Source organism: Salmo trutta, chromosome 34 (assembly GCF_901001165.1).
Source record: "Salmo trutta chromosome 34, fSalTru1.1, whole genome shotgun sequence".
Lineage (NCBI taxonomy): Eukaryota > Metazoa > Chordata > Actinopteri > Salmoniformes > Salmonidae > Salmo > Salmo trutta.
Window position 1 is genome coordinate 3,903,879 of NC_042990.1, and position 13,568 is coordinate 3,917,446.

At 42.0% G+C, this 13,568-nt stretch overlaps 1 protein-coding gene and 1 long non-coding RNA gene across 2 annotated transcripts; both read left to right on the forward strand.

Moving 5' to 3' along the window:
* The first annotated feature begins 1,196 nt into the window (after nucleotides 1–1,196).
* On the forward strand, nucleotides 1,197–12,400 carry LOC115173342 (uncharacterized). The gene is made up of 8 exons (XM_029731338.1): nucleotides 1,197–1,209; nucleotides 6,854–6,958; nucleotides 7,113–7,179; nucleotides 7,390–7,543; nucleotides 7,828–7,864; nucleotides 7,972–8,282; nucleotides 11,889–11,970; nucleotides 12,138–12,400. The coding sequence occupies exons 2-7, from the start codon at nucleotides 6,905–6,907 to the stop codon at nucleotides 11,968–11,970; spliced, it is 705 nt and encodes a 234-aa protein (XP_029587198.1). The 5' UTR covers nucleotides 1,197–1,209; nucleotides 6,854–6,904; the 3' UTR covers nucleotides 12,138–12,400.
* Nucleotides 4,924–5,192, forward strand: LOC115173343 (uncharacterized). The gene is made up of 2 exons (XR_003871587.1): nucleotides 4,924–4,980; nucleotides 5,110–5,192. It is a non-coding gene; the product is annotated as an uncharacterized LOC115173343 (long non-coding RNA).
* Nucleotides 12,401–13,568: the final 1,168 nt, after the last annotated feature.

Sequence of the window (13,568 nt, forward strand, 5' to 3'; positions counted from 1 at the left end):
ATTGATTTAAATCTCTCTCTCTCTCTCGACTCTCGACCTCTGAATGTTCGGCTATGAAAAGCCAACTGACATTTACTCCTGAGGTGCTGACCTGTTTCACCCTCTATAACCACATTATTATTTGACCCTCCTGGTCATCTATGAAGAACGTTTGAACTACAGTACTTGAAGAACAATCTGGCCTTAATGGTCATGTACGCTTATAATCTCCACCGGCACAGCCAGAAGAGGACTAGCCACCCCTCAGAGCCTGGTTCCTCTCTAGGTTTCTTCCTAGGTTCCTGCTTTTCTAGGGAGTTTTCCTAGCCACCGTGCTTCTAAATCTGCATTGCATGCTATTTGGGATTTTAGGCTGGGTGTCTAAATAAGAACTACTATGTGACAACTGCTGATGTAAAAAGGGCTTTATAAATAAATTGTACTGATTGATTGAATGAAATGGATTAGCATATATCCATCATGTAAAATGAACAATGAGCACTGTCTCCATGGAGTATAGCACTGCAGCCTTAGGCAATGTATATTTGCGTGGTGCATAACATTATCTCATATCACATGCATGGCAAGACATGATTGATGTAATTAGATGCTCTGGAGAGATCCCACCCTCCTTCCCCAACACATGTAGAATGCTTAGAAACCACCAGAAACCTGTGAAATGGATCAACAGATGTTTTATCTCCTCTCAAGGTCTGTTGATTTACAGTATCTCAGAATCAGGAACTGTCATATCCCATGTGATATGTCAAAACAAGTTGATGCATGTATTATCATGGTGCATTGGGTTTGTATTTGTATTTATAATGGATCCCCTTTAGCTGCAGCAGCTACTCTTCATGGGGTCCAGTAAAATGAATGCAGTTATACAATTGTAAAAACATTACTTTACAATTCACAACAGATTTTCAGGGGCTAGGCTGTCAACAGCACGTACTGTGACACTATGATATGTATTCTGATTAAGTCAACAATACCTCTAGGCATATCTGAACGTCATGTATTTGATATCTTATGTGAAGGTTAATGTCCATATTGACATCAGTTCATTGTGTTTGAGGACGGTTCACTGACGGGTTTTCAACGGATAAGATTAGATTAGACTAGTTTTAACAGTTACAGAGCAGCTACAGTAGCCTATCAGAACAGCTGCAGTATCAGAGGCGCATAGCCTTAATTAACGGGCTACAAATAATGGCTGACGACAGCCAGGTAAGGTTCATTTTAGCCTACGTTTAACGAGCGTTAGAGTTTTCCTAATTCCATCTTGTTCTAATGGCAGGTCTGCCTTAAGTGCAGAAACTATGGTTGATATTAGAAAATAAGTATGATTGGAAGTTTAGGCAAGTAATTCCAATTGTGGAATTGTTGTGGGATGTTAGCATACATACTGCGCGTGTAACATTAGTGCCATGGAGGATTGTGCAGGTCGGCAGGTTGCTACAGTAGCCTAGTAGCATGTATTTTATAGGGATCAGATCTGGCTGACTTTTTCACCTGAGCTGCTCATTGGCTGTCCATAATGAGCCCAGCGAGCAGGATGTGTAGCTGGACTCTGCAATAATTAGCTCCCAGAGCAATTACAAATAACTATTCTTGTTTTAAAAGCGTCATTACAACTAGCAACATGACATTCAGTCACCTCTAAGCAGGACTCAGTAGAAACGCTATGTGTTGGATTTGTCCATGTCTCGCTAAATTAACCTAGCTACCATAACAGCTGTGGAGAATTTATTCTGCAGTTTTAAGGGATCTCTCTGAAGGTTTTAGATGATACAGTGGAACTTCGTCCTCTGGATGAAGAACTATACATCTCGGCTTGGCTTCATTGCATTATTGCTTGGGAAACGTTGACATGCCCTTTTTGTTGACGGATGGATGAAAATAATGTCATTATAGTATCATTATACATAGGCTAGCAGGAAAATCCGCATGAGATACCCATAGAACTGAGCCCTGCTCCATTTCAGCACCATGCCGCAGTCTCAGGTGCTGCCCAGACTCTAAACATTTCAGCACCATGGCACATTCCCGACGCCTAGAATGGTGTCAGCTCTATGCAGCGGACAGCTCCATAATGCTGAAATAGTTAAAGCCCCCTAGAACGTCATTGATTTTAAATTATTCTAAGTGCAAGTGGTTATAATTTATTGCATGTCCTAGTTTTGCAGCTTTGCAACCTCAGAATTATAGCTAATGGATTGCAGCGAGTTACGTTTTTGTGCATGGTGATGAATGAGGATGCTTGATAAACCATAAATTAAACGCAAAAACGTGCACTTACAAATATTTTCCTTTGGCAGAACTTTGACAAGCTATGATCTGTTTTCTAATGACATTGACAATTCATATAGACATTAGACTTAGGCCTAATTGGGACATCATGTGTGTATGACATCTCTGAGGAATGCCCTTGCTTCAGCCAATCGGAATCGAGAATTCAACAATGCTTTGGCATAATTCAAGGACGTTCATATTCATGTAACCCTCTCACCAGGCTCGAATATGACTCTCACAATATTAACCTCTATAGGGTCGGCGGGACGAAATCGTCCCACCTACTCAACAGCCAGTGGAATCCCGTGGCGCGTTATTCAAATTCCTTAGAAATGCTATTACTTCAATTTCTCAAACATATGACTATTTTACACCATTTTAAAGACAAGACTCTCGTTAATCTAACCACACTGTCCGATTTCAAAAAGGCTTTACAACGAAAGCAAAACATTAGATTATGTCAGCAGAGTACCCAGACAGAAATAATCAGACACCCATTTTTCAAGCTAGCATATAATGTCACATAAACCCAAACCACAGCTAAATGCAGCACTAACCTTTGATGATCTTCATCAGATGACAACACTAGGACATTATGTTATACAATACATGCTTGTTTTGTTCAATCAAGTTCATATTTATATCAAAAACCAGTTTTTTACATTAGCATGTGACGTTCAGAACTAGCATACCCCCCGCAAACTTCCGGTGAATTTACTAAATTACTCACGATAAACGTTCACAAAAAACACAACAATTATTTTAAGAATTATAGATACAGAACTCCTCTATGCACTCGCTATGTCCCGATTTTAAAATAGCTTTTCGGTGAAAGCAATATTCTGAGTAGATAGCCCGGCATCACAGGGCTAGCTATTTAGACACCCACCAAGTTTAGCCCTGACCAGTCAGATTTACTATAAGAAAAATGTTATTACCTTTGCTGTTCTTCATCAGAATGCACTCCCAGGACTTCTACTTCAATAACAAATGTTGGTTTGGTTCAAAATAATCCATAGTTATGTTCAAATATCCTCTGTTTTGTTCGTGCGTTCAAGACACTATCCGAATGGTAAAAAAGGGTGACGCGCATGACGCATTTCGTGACAAAAAAATTCTAAATATTCCATTACCGTACTTCGAAGCATGTCAACCGCTGTTTAAAATCAATTTTTATGCCATTTTTCTCGTTAAAAAGCGATAATATTCCGACCGGGAAAGCGTGTTTACGTTCAAAGAGAGAGAAAATAAAAACATGGGATCCCCTCGTGCACGAGCCTCAGTCTGATGGTACTCTGACCGGCCACTATCCAAACGTGCTAATGTTTTTCAGCCAGAGGCTGGAATTACATCATTCAGCTTTTTCCCGGGTTCTGAGAGCCTATGGGAGCCGTAGGAAGTGTCACGTTACAGCAAAGATCCTCAGTTTTCAATAAACAGAGCCAAGAAGAACAAGAACTTGTCAGACAGGCCACTTCCTGTAAGGAATCTTCTCAGGTTTTTGCCTGCCATATGAGTTCTGTCACAGACACCATTCAAACAGTTTTAGAAACTTTAGGGTGTTTTCTATCCAAAGCCAATAATTATATGCATATTCTAGTTACTGGGCAGGAGTAGTAACCAGATTAAATCGGGTACGTTTTTTATCCGGCCGTGCAAATACTGCCCCCTATCCCCAACAGGTTAACTTATGCAGAGTATCTCAGTAGCATGGGATGTTAGGTGAGAAGGACATCTCCAATAAGAATTCCTATTGTAAACTATCTAGGGTTTTGACAATAGGGTATTACTTCAGATTAAATGATTATAGGTTTCTGTTATTGAATCAGGATAAACCATCCCATGCATTAAATGAAATTGAAACAATCAATGACTCCACCAAGACAATATACATAATGTTCCATATGTGTATTAAAACATTTTTAAACACAAATACATTTTCAGACACATCAAAAGAAAAAAAAAATAAACCCCAATGAGTCCAAATTATTTCAAGTTTGCTTAAATCGGGGGTCGGCAACCCGCGGCTCTAGAGCCGCATGCGGCTCTTTAGCGCCGCCCTAGTGGCTCCCTGGAGCTTTTTCAAAAATATGAAAATGGAAAAAGATGGTGTGAATATATTTTTTGTTTTAATATAATTTATTATCCAATGCTGTAAAAATGTGTATAATAAATATTTAATTTCAACATTTCTGTCAACGAAGATTTACGTCATAGCCTGCGACACACGTTTCTTTCAGCTCGGCGTAGTGCCAGACAGGTGGCTGTTGCAAACAAACCGGCGGGTGTGTCATGGGCCATGGATCCCAAAGGGAAAAAGAGAAAGATAGCTGTGGAGAACAGAGGATTCCACAATTATTGGACCGAATCATTTGCTTTCATTGCCAATGCGGAAGGATTGCCTGCATGTTTGCTTTGTAATGAGAAGTTGTCAAATAACAAAAAGAGTAACGTGGAAAGACATTTCCATTCTTCCTGACAGTTATAGGAACATGAAGAAATATGCATTTGGAGTATTATCCATCTTTGGATCAACATACCTGTGCGAGCAGATATTCTCAAACATGAACTACATAAAATCCAAATACCGCACCCGCCTCACAGATGAGAGCTTGCAGTCCTGCGTGAAGATTAAAGTTACATTTTACATGCCCGATGTTGAGAAGCTGTCCAGTGATGTCCGAAAACAGAAGTCACATTAAACGGGTATGAACACAATCCTGTCATAGGCACATATTTAGTAACAAAGTGGCTGTTTTTATAAAGTGATTTCTAATTTTTGTCAGTATATATTTGGAATGACACATAGGGATATTATTGTGTTTTGTTGCTCAGGTCTGAGGATGGCTGCATTGTATTGTGCGTGTCAAAAGAGAAGAGGGTGCTGCTGCATTTTACCCTTGCACATTTGCACAAAACTAAAGAGAAGAGGATAATGCACAGAAATCGAACTTAAACTGTATTATTTTAATTTGATATACTTTACCTTTTCAAAGGATGCTGTTTTATTGCACTCTGTCTGTTGCCCAGATAAGGGGGAAAAGAGAAGAGGATTGTATCGTATTATTGAGGATTGAAAAGGACTGCATTTTATTTCCATGGGGAGGTCTGAAATTACAGGAGGTCTATTATGCACGTTGCACATTTTGTTGTTGTTTTTTTCGAATCCTAAAATAAAAATGACATCAAAAATCTGATTTATCTATTGTATTTCTATAATTTCATCAATGCAACGAAACATAATACATTAATATTATAATGGAAGTTAAACTTAAAGCACCATCGTACAGCAGAGTAGTCACGTGGTGAGTCATTCTCTCCAGGATGCGCTGCAGGTAAAATAAACGTTTAATCATGAATGCTCATTATGTATTTATAGCCTACTTATCATTTTGATAGTAGGCTAATATAGACACTTACAGCATGTGTTGCCTTTATTATAAGGCTTATATAAGGCTTTTCATTTTTTGCGGCTCCAGACAGATTTTTTTTTGGTCCAATATGGCTCTTTCAACATTTGGGTTGCCGACCCATGGCTTAAATGAACCGTTGGCGCGCGTTGGAGCTAAAAAAAAAATGACACCCAAAAATATCCTGAAGCACCTCACGTTGTGGTTACTCACTGCTTGGTTGATATTCCCTCAGCGAAGTATGGCAGTTCCGTGCAGGTTTCCTCACAAAGTCCAAGGCAAGCACAGCTACCCATGCAGACAGTACTCCTTAGCCGTAACCGATATCCCATGGGAACACGAACTCGTTAAGTTTCCCAAGCAATTATCTCCCGGTGTCACGCGATGCTAGGCTAACCTCAATGCTTGCAAATACCTCCACGACGAGACGGTAGCTTCAGTCTTTACTAAGTTTTAACAAAATTATAACAACTCTTTTATAAAATGAAACATGTCTTAGTAAGTATGGGTTTTGTTCTAGTTCTGTCGTCTTCTTTTATAACTTTTCTTTACCAACCGTTCTAAGGTAAAACGTCCATCCTTTCATCAACGTCTTTTTCCCTCTCCTTTCTTCCCAGGCCTCCCGCTCACCAGGTCAACTCCCATTGGCCACAACTTAACAGGCGACCTTATTGGTAAAAACTTACACTTCAAAGTAAAACGAACTATACACTTATACATTAAATAAATATTTCTACAAAAAACATAATGCATTAACAACATTACAGTTTAGGAGCAATTCAATCATCTTTTAAATATATAACCAATTATTTATAACAAATAAACTCAATACCTGCTTCAAACAAGGGTATTACATTCACTTCAGTTGTCTGCCGATGGTTCACTGACGTTTTTTCAAAGGAGATATTAGTATTACCTATAATAGCCTACAACAATAAGCTACACATCATGTCAGACAACAGCAAGGTATGGTTCATTTAGCCTATTTTGAGTTTAGAGGAGAAATTACTAACAGTATAGTAGGTCACTACCACAGCAATAGGTCTCACTGGTTTGATCCATGGACTGAAATCTGACCACTATTGCCATTTTGTTTAAAATAGGAGCGAATAAGTTGTTTTATGAAGTCACAACCTAAGACTGCTATTGACCTCTCATTTATCCACCAGAGCGTGAAATGGGAGGATTCCCCGGATGATCAAAATAAAGTTGTGGAGAATATGAAGGATGAAACAGAGACACATGAGAACAACAAGAACAGGACTGGAGGCAAGGTAAGAAATATGCTGTCCTTTACACATCCTCTGCCTACTTAGGCACAGATCTAGGATTAGTTTACTATCACTAAATCCTAACCTTAAAGCATTAGGAGGAGACGCTACACTGACCTTAGATCTGCTATGAGACCTATAATCTGTTGTCATGTAGGCTAAACGTAAGTCCAGTGGCAGTGCCAAGAAGACTTCCGTGGAGGAGGACAGCAGCATTGGTGCAGGTCCGAGATTACTTCATGTTGGGTGCAGGTTGTGTTCAAATTCATCAGCACTGATCTGAGAAGATAGTATCTATATAGGTGAAAGCAATATAGTGGAGGCCCGCAGAGAGATGTGCTTTTACCTGTCCAGTGCAATCAAATCACTAAAGGTGAAGGAAATTAGATATAAAGTTCAGATTCAACTTTAGATTTCTCTTTGCGGATTCCCAGAGTCTTCTCAGACACCCGGGTGTGGTTTCCGGGAAAGGGGATCTATCATTGAGCAGCTGGAGAAGGAGGCTCAGAGGACTCTAATGCCTTCTCTCAAGATTGGGACATGCTGTGCCCCAATCCTCCTCTCCTTCCTGAGGAGTCTAACTGATGAGCAAGTCCCATGTCTTTCTCCAACCTCACATACAACAACTCTGAATTTATAGTCATAGTGCACCTTCTAACCACAAATGCGATTTCAAACACTACACCTAACCCTAACATCACCGTAACCACACCCCTAACTCTTCCTGTAAATCAAGAACAAAATGGCTCATGTACTTGCTAATAGCTTAATTAAATACACTTTTATTTTCCCTAACATGGCTATCTAGTGACTCCACTAACTCAACACCAGTGTGCAGCTAAAATATGTTTCCTTTCTTTTCTTTTCTCTAGCCAATGGAGAGTGATTCAGCATGGCATGAAAAATAACGTAAGTCTCTCCACATAAGGTTCTGGTCAAAAGTAGTGCGCTATGTAGGGAACGGTGTCATGGAATTGATTGATTGACAAAAACATTACTCTGTTTGTTGGCCATAGCTCACATTCGAGCAGCTCTCCATGCTGTGTCTGAAGATTGTTAAGGTCGTGACCCAGACAGCCCTCCGCATTCTCCTACCAGCGCTAGCTCGTATCATGGGTGTGGACCTGAGGAGTGGGGCAGCCTCCCCAGAATCCCAGTGCTCTCTGACAGGGTCTGAGGATTCCTTAGGCAGTCTGGATGAGCGAGAGAAAAGGCTGCTGATCAGTGAGATGAACTACTGGACTAAGGAGAGGAGGAGGAATGGCAGTGCAGGGTGCCGCCAAAAATCCACTCGCAGAACCTCATCACCATGCTGGTCGCCTAAGAGGTATGTTCAGAGCAATATTTGAACTTAATAATTGCAAGACCTGACCCATACTTATCATAAATTATTAAACTTGGAATTCATACCTTGTAGTTTGAAGTTCTGGTCAGAAATGTTGCCCCTGAGGGGGTGGGTCCAGGTGAAAGTAATTTTTAACTGGGTTAGCCATAAAGTAATCTATGAATAAATAGATCAGGTACATGCCTTTCAGAATTAATCATATTCTGATGTCGTACAAACATCAAAATCTTGCAAAAACTCGTGTCAGTTGGCTTTAGGCTTCTAGAACTACGGTGGTATGAGAAGTAAACCATCATTGCTCTCATTTGATTTTCAAGCTCACTAATGACCCAGATTAGATACCAGCTGGCTGGTCACATTTGCATGGCATAAGTGGTGATTGTGTGTTTATCTTCAAGTTCCCAGACCTCATTGCAGAGTTTGCCAGCAACTAGAGAGGCTCCCCTCATGGAGTAACCTCTGAAAGCTCTCTTTGGGGTAACGGAAGAGAGCCTCCTGATATCCCTGGTTGAGGGTCACTCCAACCCCACCTCCTCCAGCTCTTCCGAGTTGAGCTATGCTATCGCGGGAGAGGTAGTACACCAGCTTAACTCTGGCCTCTCAGTGGCCATTCAGGCCAGCTCGGGGAGTTGCCCCCCTATGGACAGTCAGGACATAGCAGCAGGCAAGGAGGTCATTCGGGTAGCCTCGGTGCAGATCCTGGCCGAGCTACAGAGCCAAACGTCTGAGCCAGAGTGGGTAGGGTTTATCGAGCCCCTCATGGACCCTGTGACCGATGATGTGCTGAATGCCATTGTCGGCACAATGGACAAAATGGCACAGGACTACAACATCCTATTGGATCTGGCCAAGAAGATGACAATCTTGGGGTCTAAATTTCTGACCAATCTTCAATGTGACCTTGATGTTGAGTGTCCATCTGGGAAAGAAGGGACCACTCACTTTCTCAAAGAGACTGGATCCTCTAGCAGTGTGGTGTCCAGAAAGCATCAGACCCTCTCTAGCCCCGACTTTCAGTCTAAAGCCCTCAAGGCGGTGAGCACCATCCTTACAAGGAAAGTCAGCAGCTCTTCTGGCGTGGCTCCTTCCTCTAGGCCTTCTAGTGCTGCTCCTAGCCTTACTGAAGCTCCCCTGAATACCAGCTGCACAGCCCTGACATTTGTAAGCTCCACTGCCACAGTGATTGTTAAGGCATTTGTGGGAGGCATGGAGACGATAGCATCATTTGAAGGCAAATGTGAAGCAGTTGATTGGCCAGTTCCTGTAAATGACCACAAAACAGGGTTTTCACAGAAGATAACCTTCTCTCCAGCCCGCACACTCTATGGCCTTATACGAGCAAAGCTGAGGGACCTTTTAACTCTATCCGCTCGAGAAGAAGGTGTGGCTAAGGATGCTTCTCTTCAGGAGTCTTCAGACACCCTGGAAAAGGCAACTGTTTCAACTGTTGAGGTCCAGTTACCCAGCAACAAACTTAGTAGAGTTCCCAGTGAGAGCCAACCAATACCAGCTCTCTGTCTCTCCAATCTGGATAACAGCACTCAAGAAGTTCTTAGCAGTGTTTTTTCCATCTACTAGTCAGAGTTATCAAAAGTGGAGAGTAAATGCTTGGCCGTTGTCAGTTCATCTGATGAGTCCCTAGATGCTTGTTGGCTTGTTGATGGTGTCCTATCAAAGCTTGATGACTATACTATTTCCCAGTCACCCTCACCCAATGAAGACTTGAGTGTGAGTACTCAATGTTCTCAACTGAGCTCAGAAGAGAGTGTCAGAATCACACAGTCCTCTACTAGTCTGATTCAGAGCATTAAGAAGCTCTCTAGCAATGACTTTCAGACTCAGGCAGAAGAGGCAGTGAGTAAAGTGCTGATGAGATCCAGTCATTCCTTTATCACACAGATCAGCCATACTGGTCTTCAGAAAAGTCTGCAGGCTGGCTTATCATCTAGCTCGCCATCAGAGATTGCCTCCATGTCCTCTCAGAATACAGCCCCTGGATTAGTGGAAACCTTTGTCAAAGGAATGGCGACTATTTTCCAGAAAAATGAGTCCACTGACACTGTGCTCCTGGAAAGAAGTGGGAGAGGTTTGCAGTGCTCCCACGGGGCTCCCAACTGGATGATACTGAATTGAGTGTTCAAATATCAGAAGAGAAGCTTTGGTCAACAGCTAAGACCATCTGCGTCAATATGAAGAACATACTTAAGGATTTCTTCACAGGGCTGAAGCCATCCGGATCCGAAAGGACAGAAAATGCTTCTTCCAAAGAGACCCTTGGGGAAATCCTGGTTGCTATCCAGAGTGAAATCTCAAACTTAGGGCGAATTAAGGATTCCAGGGAGCTCCTTCAGATCAACGATATGGTAGGAACTATGCTGAAGGAGGTTGAGAAAAGTGAGGATGACAGTGAACAAGTCTGCCAAGACATCCCTAGAACCTGTTCATCTTTGTCCACTTCTTTGAAGGGTCGTAGTTCCTTGTCTAGCTCTTCAAAGGGTCCTAGGTCAGAGTGTTAGTTAGAGATCAACCTCCCTGGCACTCCCATCCCTGACGAAGTGCCTTTTGATCTGACCTGCCCCATCGTCAGGAGCTCCTGCATCGACACCAGGGACTCTAAAATGCCAGAGATTTCTACAAGTGACCTAAGGACAAAGATGATGGCACACACAGATGAACCCCTGCATCGTAACAGTCCAATGACTGACAGCAGCCGACCACCGAGTGCTAAAGCCTCTTTTCGATCCTCCACTACTCCATCTTTCACCAGCAAGGGAACCTCTTTGGTACCAAAGGGAGATGGGATTGACATTGAAGAGAAGGAGGTGAGCATCCCCAGCAGCTCTGGCCATCTGAGGGAGCTCTTAATCAGCCCAGACATCAGCAGTGCCACTGCATTCCCACTGCAGTACTTGATGGACTCCAGCAAAGATGATGTCATCTGTTTGGTCACCGTACTGGTGATAAGGTTGCTATCGAAGATCAGACCCTCAGCCCTAGATGGACCCTTCCAACAGGCACCAGACATGACAGAAACATCTCAGCAACTCATCAGACAAGTCCTGTCTGAGTTCTGTGCTGCATCCAGATTCTCCAGGACACAGGAATATTCCCAGAACCTGCACATCCACAGGGTGTTCAGAGGTGTACATAAAAACTTGATGGAGGAGTTTGGCTCTTATAACACCCTGCAAGCAGCTATTTCCTCCCAGGACCCTGCATTTGACAGAGTCCTGGTAAAGTCCTTGACCCAGCAGCTGGTACAGGGACGCAAGGAGGCGTCAAGACCAGCTTCTGCTGCAACAAACCCAGCAGACCAGGCTGAGACAGAGAGGGGGGCTGAGCAGAAAGCAAGAAGGAGCTTCCTTTGCTTTTCAATGACCAAACTCAGGATCAACTTCAAGGTATAGCAGGGAGTTAGCATTTGTTTTTTGTTCCAGTTAGGTGCTGATGTTATTGATGTGGCTATGATAAGACAAATATATGAGATAAATATGTTTTTATTCATCACTAAATTGTTGCCTTGGATTCAGAAGTGTTCCATTTCTTTATATATTCTCTGTACCATTTTCTTTACCTTTCTCCTGTTAGCGTTCCAAGAGAGGAAACAAAAAGGACTGCCATTCAGTCCAGGAACAGACTGAGATTACCTCTACTGATGGACATTGCATAGGTAAGGATGTTTTAGAGCTCTGCTATAGCTTGTAGTTTTGTTTAGGTGTGTGTTAGAAACATAGAGTATGCCTACCAAACTCATTGCACTATTATTTATCAAAGTTATTATACTGTATTTCTCTCTCTCTCTCTCTCTCTCTCTATCCATTTCTCTTGTGTTTCTAGCTCCACACATTGAGGCTCATGGTGCTGAATCTCCAGTTGGAGAGGTTTCTCCCTCCATATCTCAGCCTATCAAAAAACAATCCTTGATTGTCAGGGTCTTTTCAGCAATGATGAAGCCATTCAGGCGCTTCACCAAGAAGAACCTGTAACCTGTTACGCTGCATGAAGAACTACTTTTGTAACAGCAAGACTTTTGACAAGAGGAATTTCTGCATGTCTACCCTTTCAAAGTATATTTCATCAAATAAATGCAAATTGTTTTACAAGAGTTTCAAGTGTTTTGGATGATTGGTAGCACCGAAGCAGCTTTTCTCAGAGAAATGCACTAGTTCCCCCTTGGTTACACATTTATTGTGCAGTTTTTGAGTTGGCAGGACTTGGGGCGGCAGATAGACTTGTGGTTAGAGTGTTGGGTCAGCAACCGCAGAGGTTGCTAGATCAAATCCCTGAGCTGACAAGGTAAAAATCTGTTGTTCTGCCCCTGAACAAGGCAGTTAACCCACTGTTCCTAGGCTGCCACTGTAAATAAGAATTTGTTCTTAACAACTTGTCTTGTAAAAAAATAAAAATAACCAGAGCTTGTCTCTAATACAATAGTTTCTGCATAGACCGTCAGATAACCAGATGTTCTCTATTAATTTAGTTAGATGACAGTTCCTGATTCTGAGATACTATAAATCAACAGACCTTGAGAGGAGATACAACCACATCTGTTGATCCATTTCACAGGTTTCTGGTGGTTTCTAAGCATTCTACATGTGTTGGTGAAGGAGGGTGGGATCTCTCCAGAGCATCTAATTACATCAATCATGTCTTGCCATGCATGTGATATGAGATAATGTTATGCACCACACAAATATATATTGCCTAAGGCTGCAGTGCTATACTCCATGGAAACAGTGCTCATTGTTCATTTTACATGATGGATATATGCTACTCCATTTCATACAATCAATCATCAATCAATCAGTACAATTTATTTATAAAGTCCTTTTTATATCAGCAGTTGTCACAAAGTGCTTATTTAGACACCCAGCCTAAAACCCCAAATAGCATGCAATGCAGATTTATAAGCACGGTGGCTAGGAAAAACTCCCTAGAAAAGCAGGAACCTAGGAAGAAACCTAGAGAGGAACCAGGCTCTGAGGGGTGGCTATTCCTCTTCTGGCTGTGCCGGTGGAGATTATAAGCGTACATGACCATTAAGGCCAGATTGTTCTTCAAGTACTGTAGTTCAAACGTTCTTCATAGATGACCAGCAAGGTCAAATAATAATGTGGTTATAGAGGGTGAAACAGGTCAGCACCTCAGGAGTAAATGTCAGTTGGCTTTTCATAGCCGAACATTCAGAGGTCGAGAGGTAGAGAGAGAGGTGGGGAGAGAGAGAGAGAGAGAGAGAGGTGGGAGAGAGAGAGAGAGGTCAGGGAGAGA

Coding starts and splice junctions, on each gene's coding strand:
- LOC115173342 (XM_029731338.1), top strand. CDS start 6,905: ATGAAGGATGAAACAGAGACACATGAGAACAACAAGAACAGGACTGGA. Junction 6,959..7,112: donor AGAACAGGACTGGAGGCAAG/GTAAGAAATATG, acceptor GTTGTCATGTAG/GCTAAACGTAAGTCCAGTGG. Junction 7,180..7,389: donor GGACAGCAGCATTGGTGCAG/GTCCGAGATTAC, acceptor GCGGATTCCCAG/AGTCTTCTCAGACACCCGGG.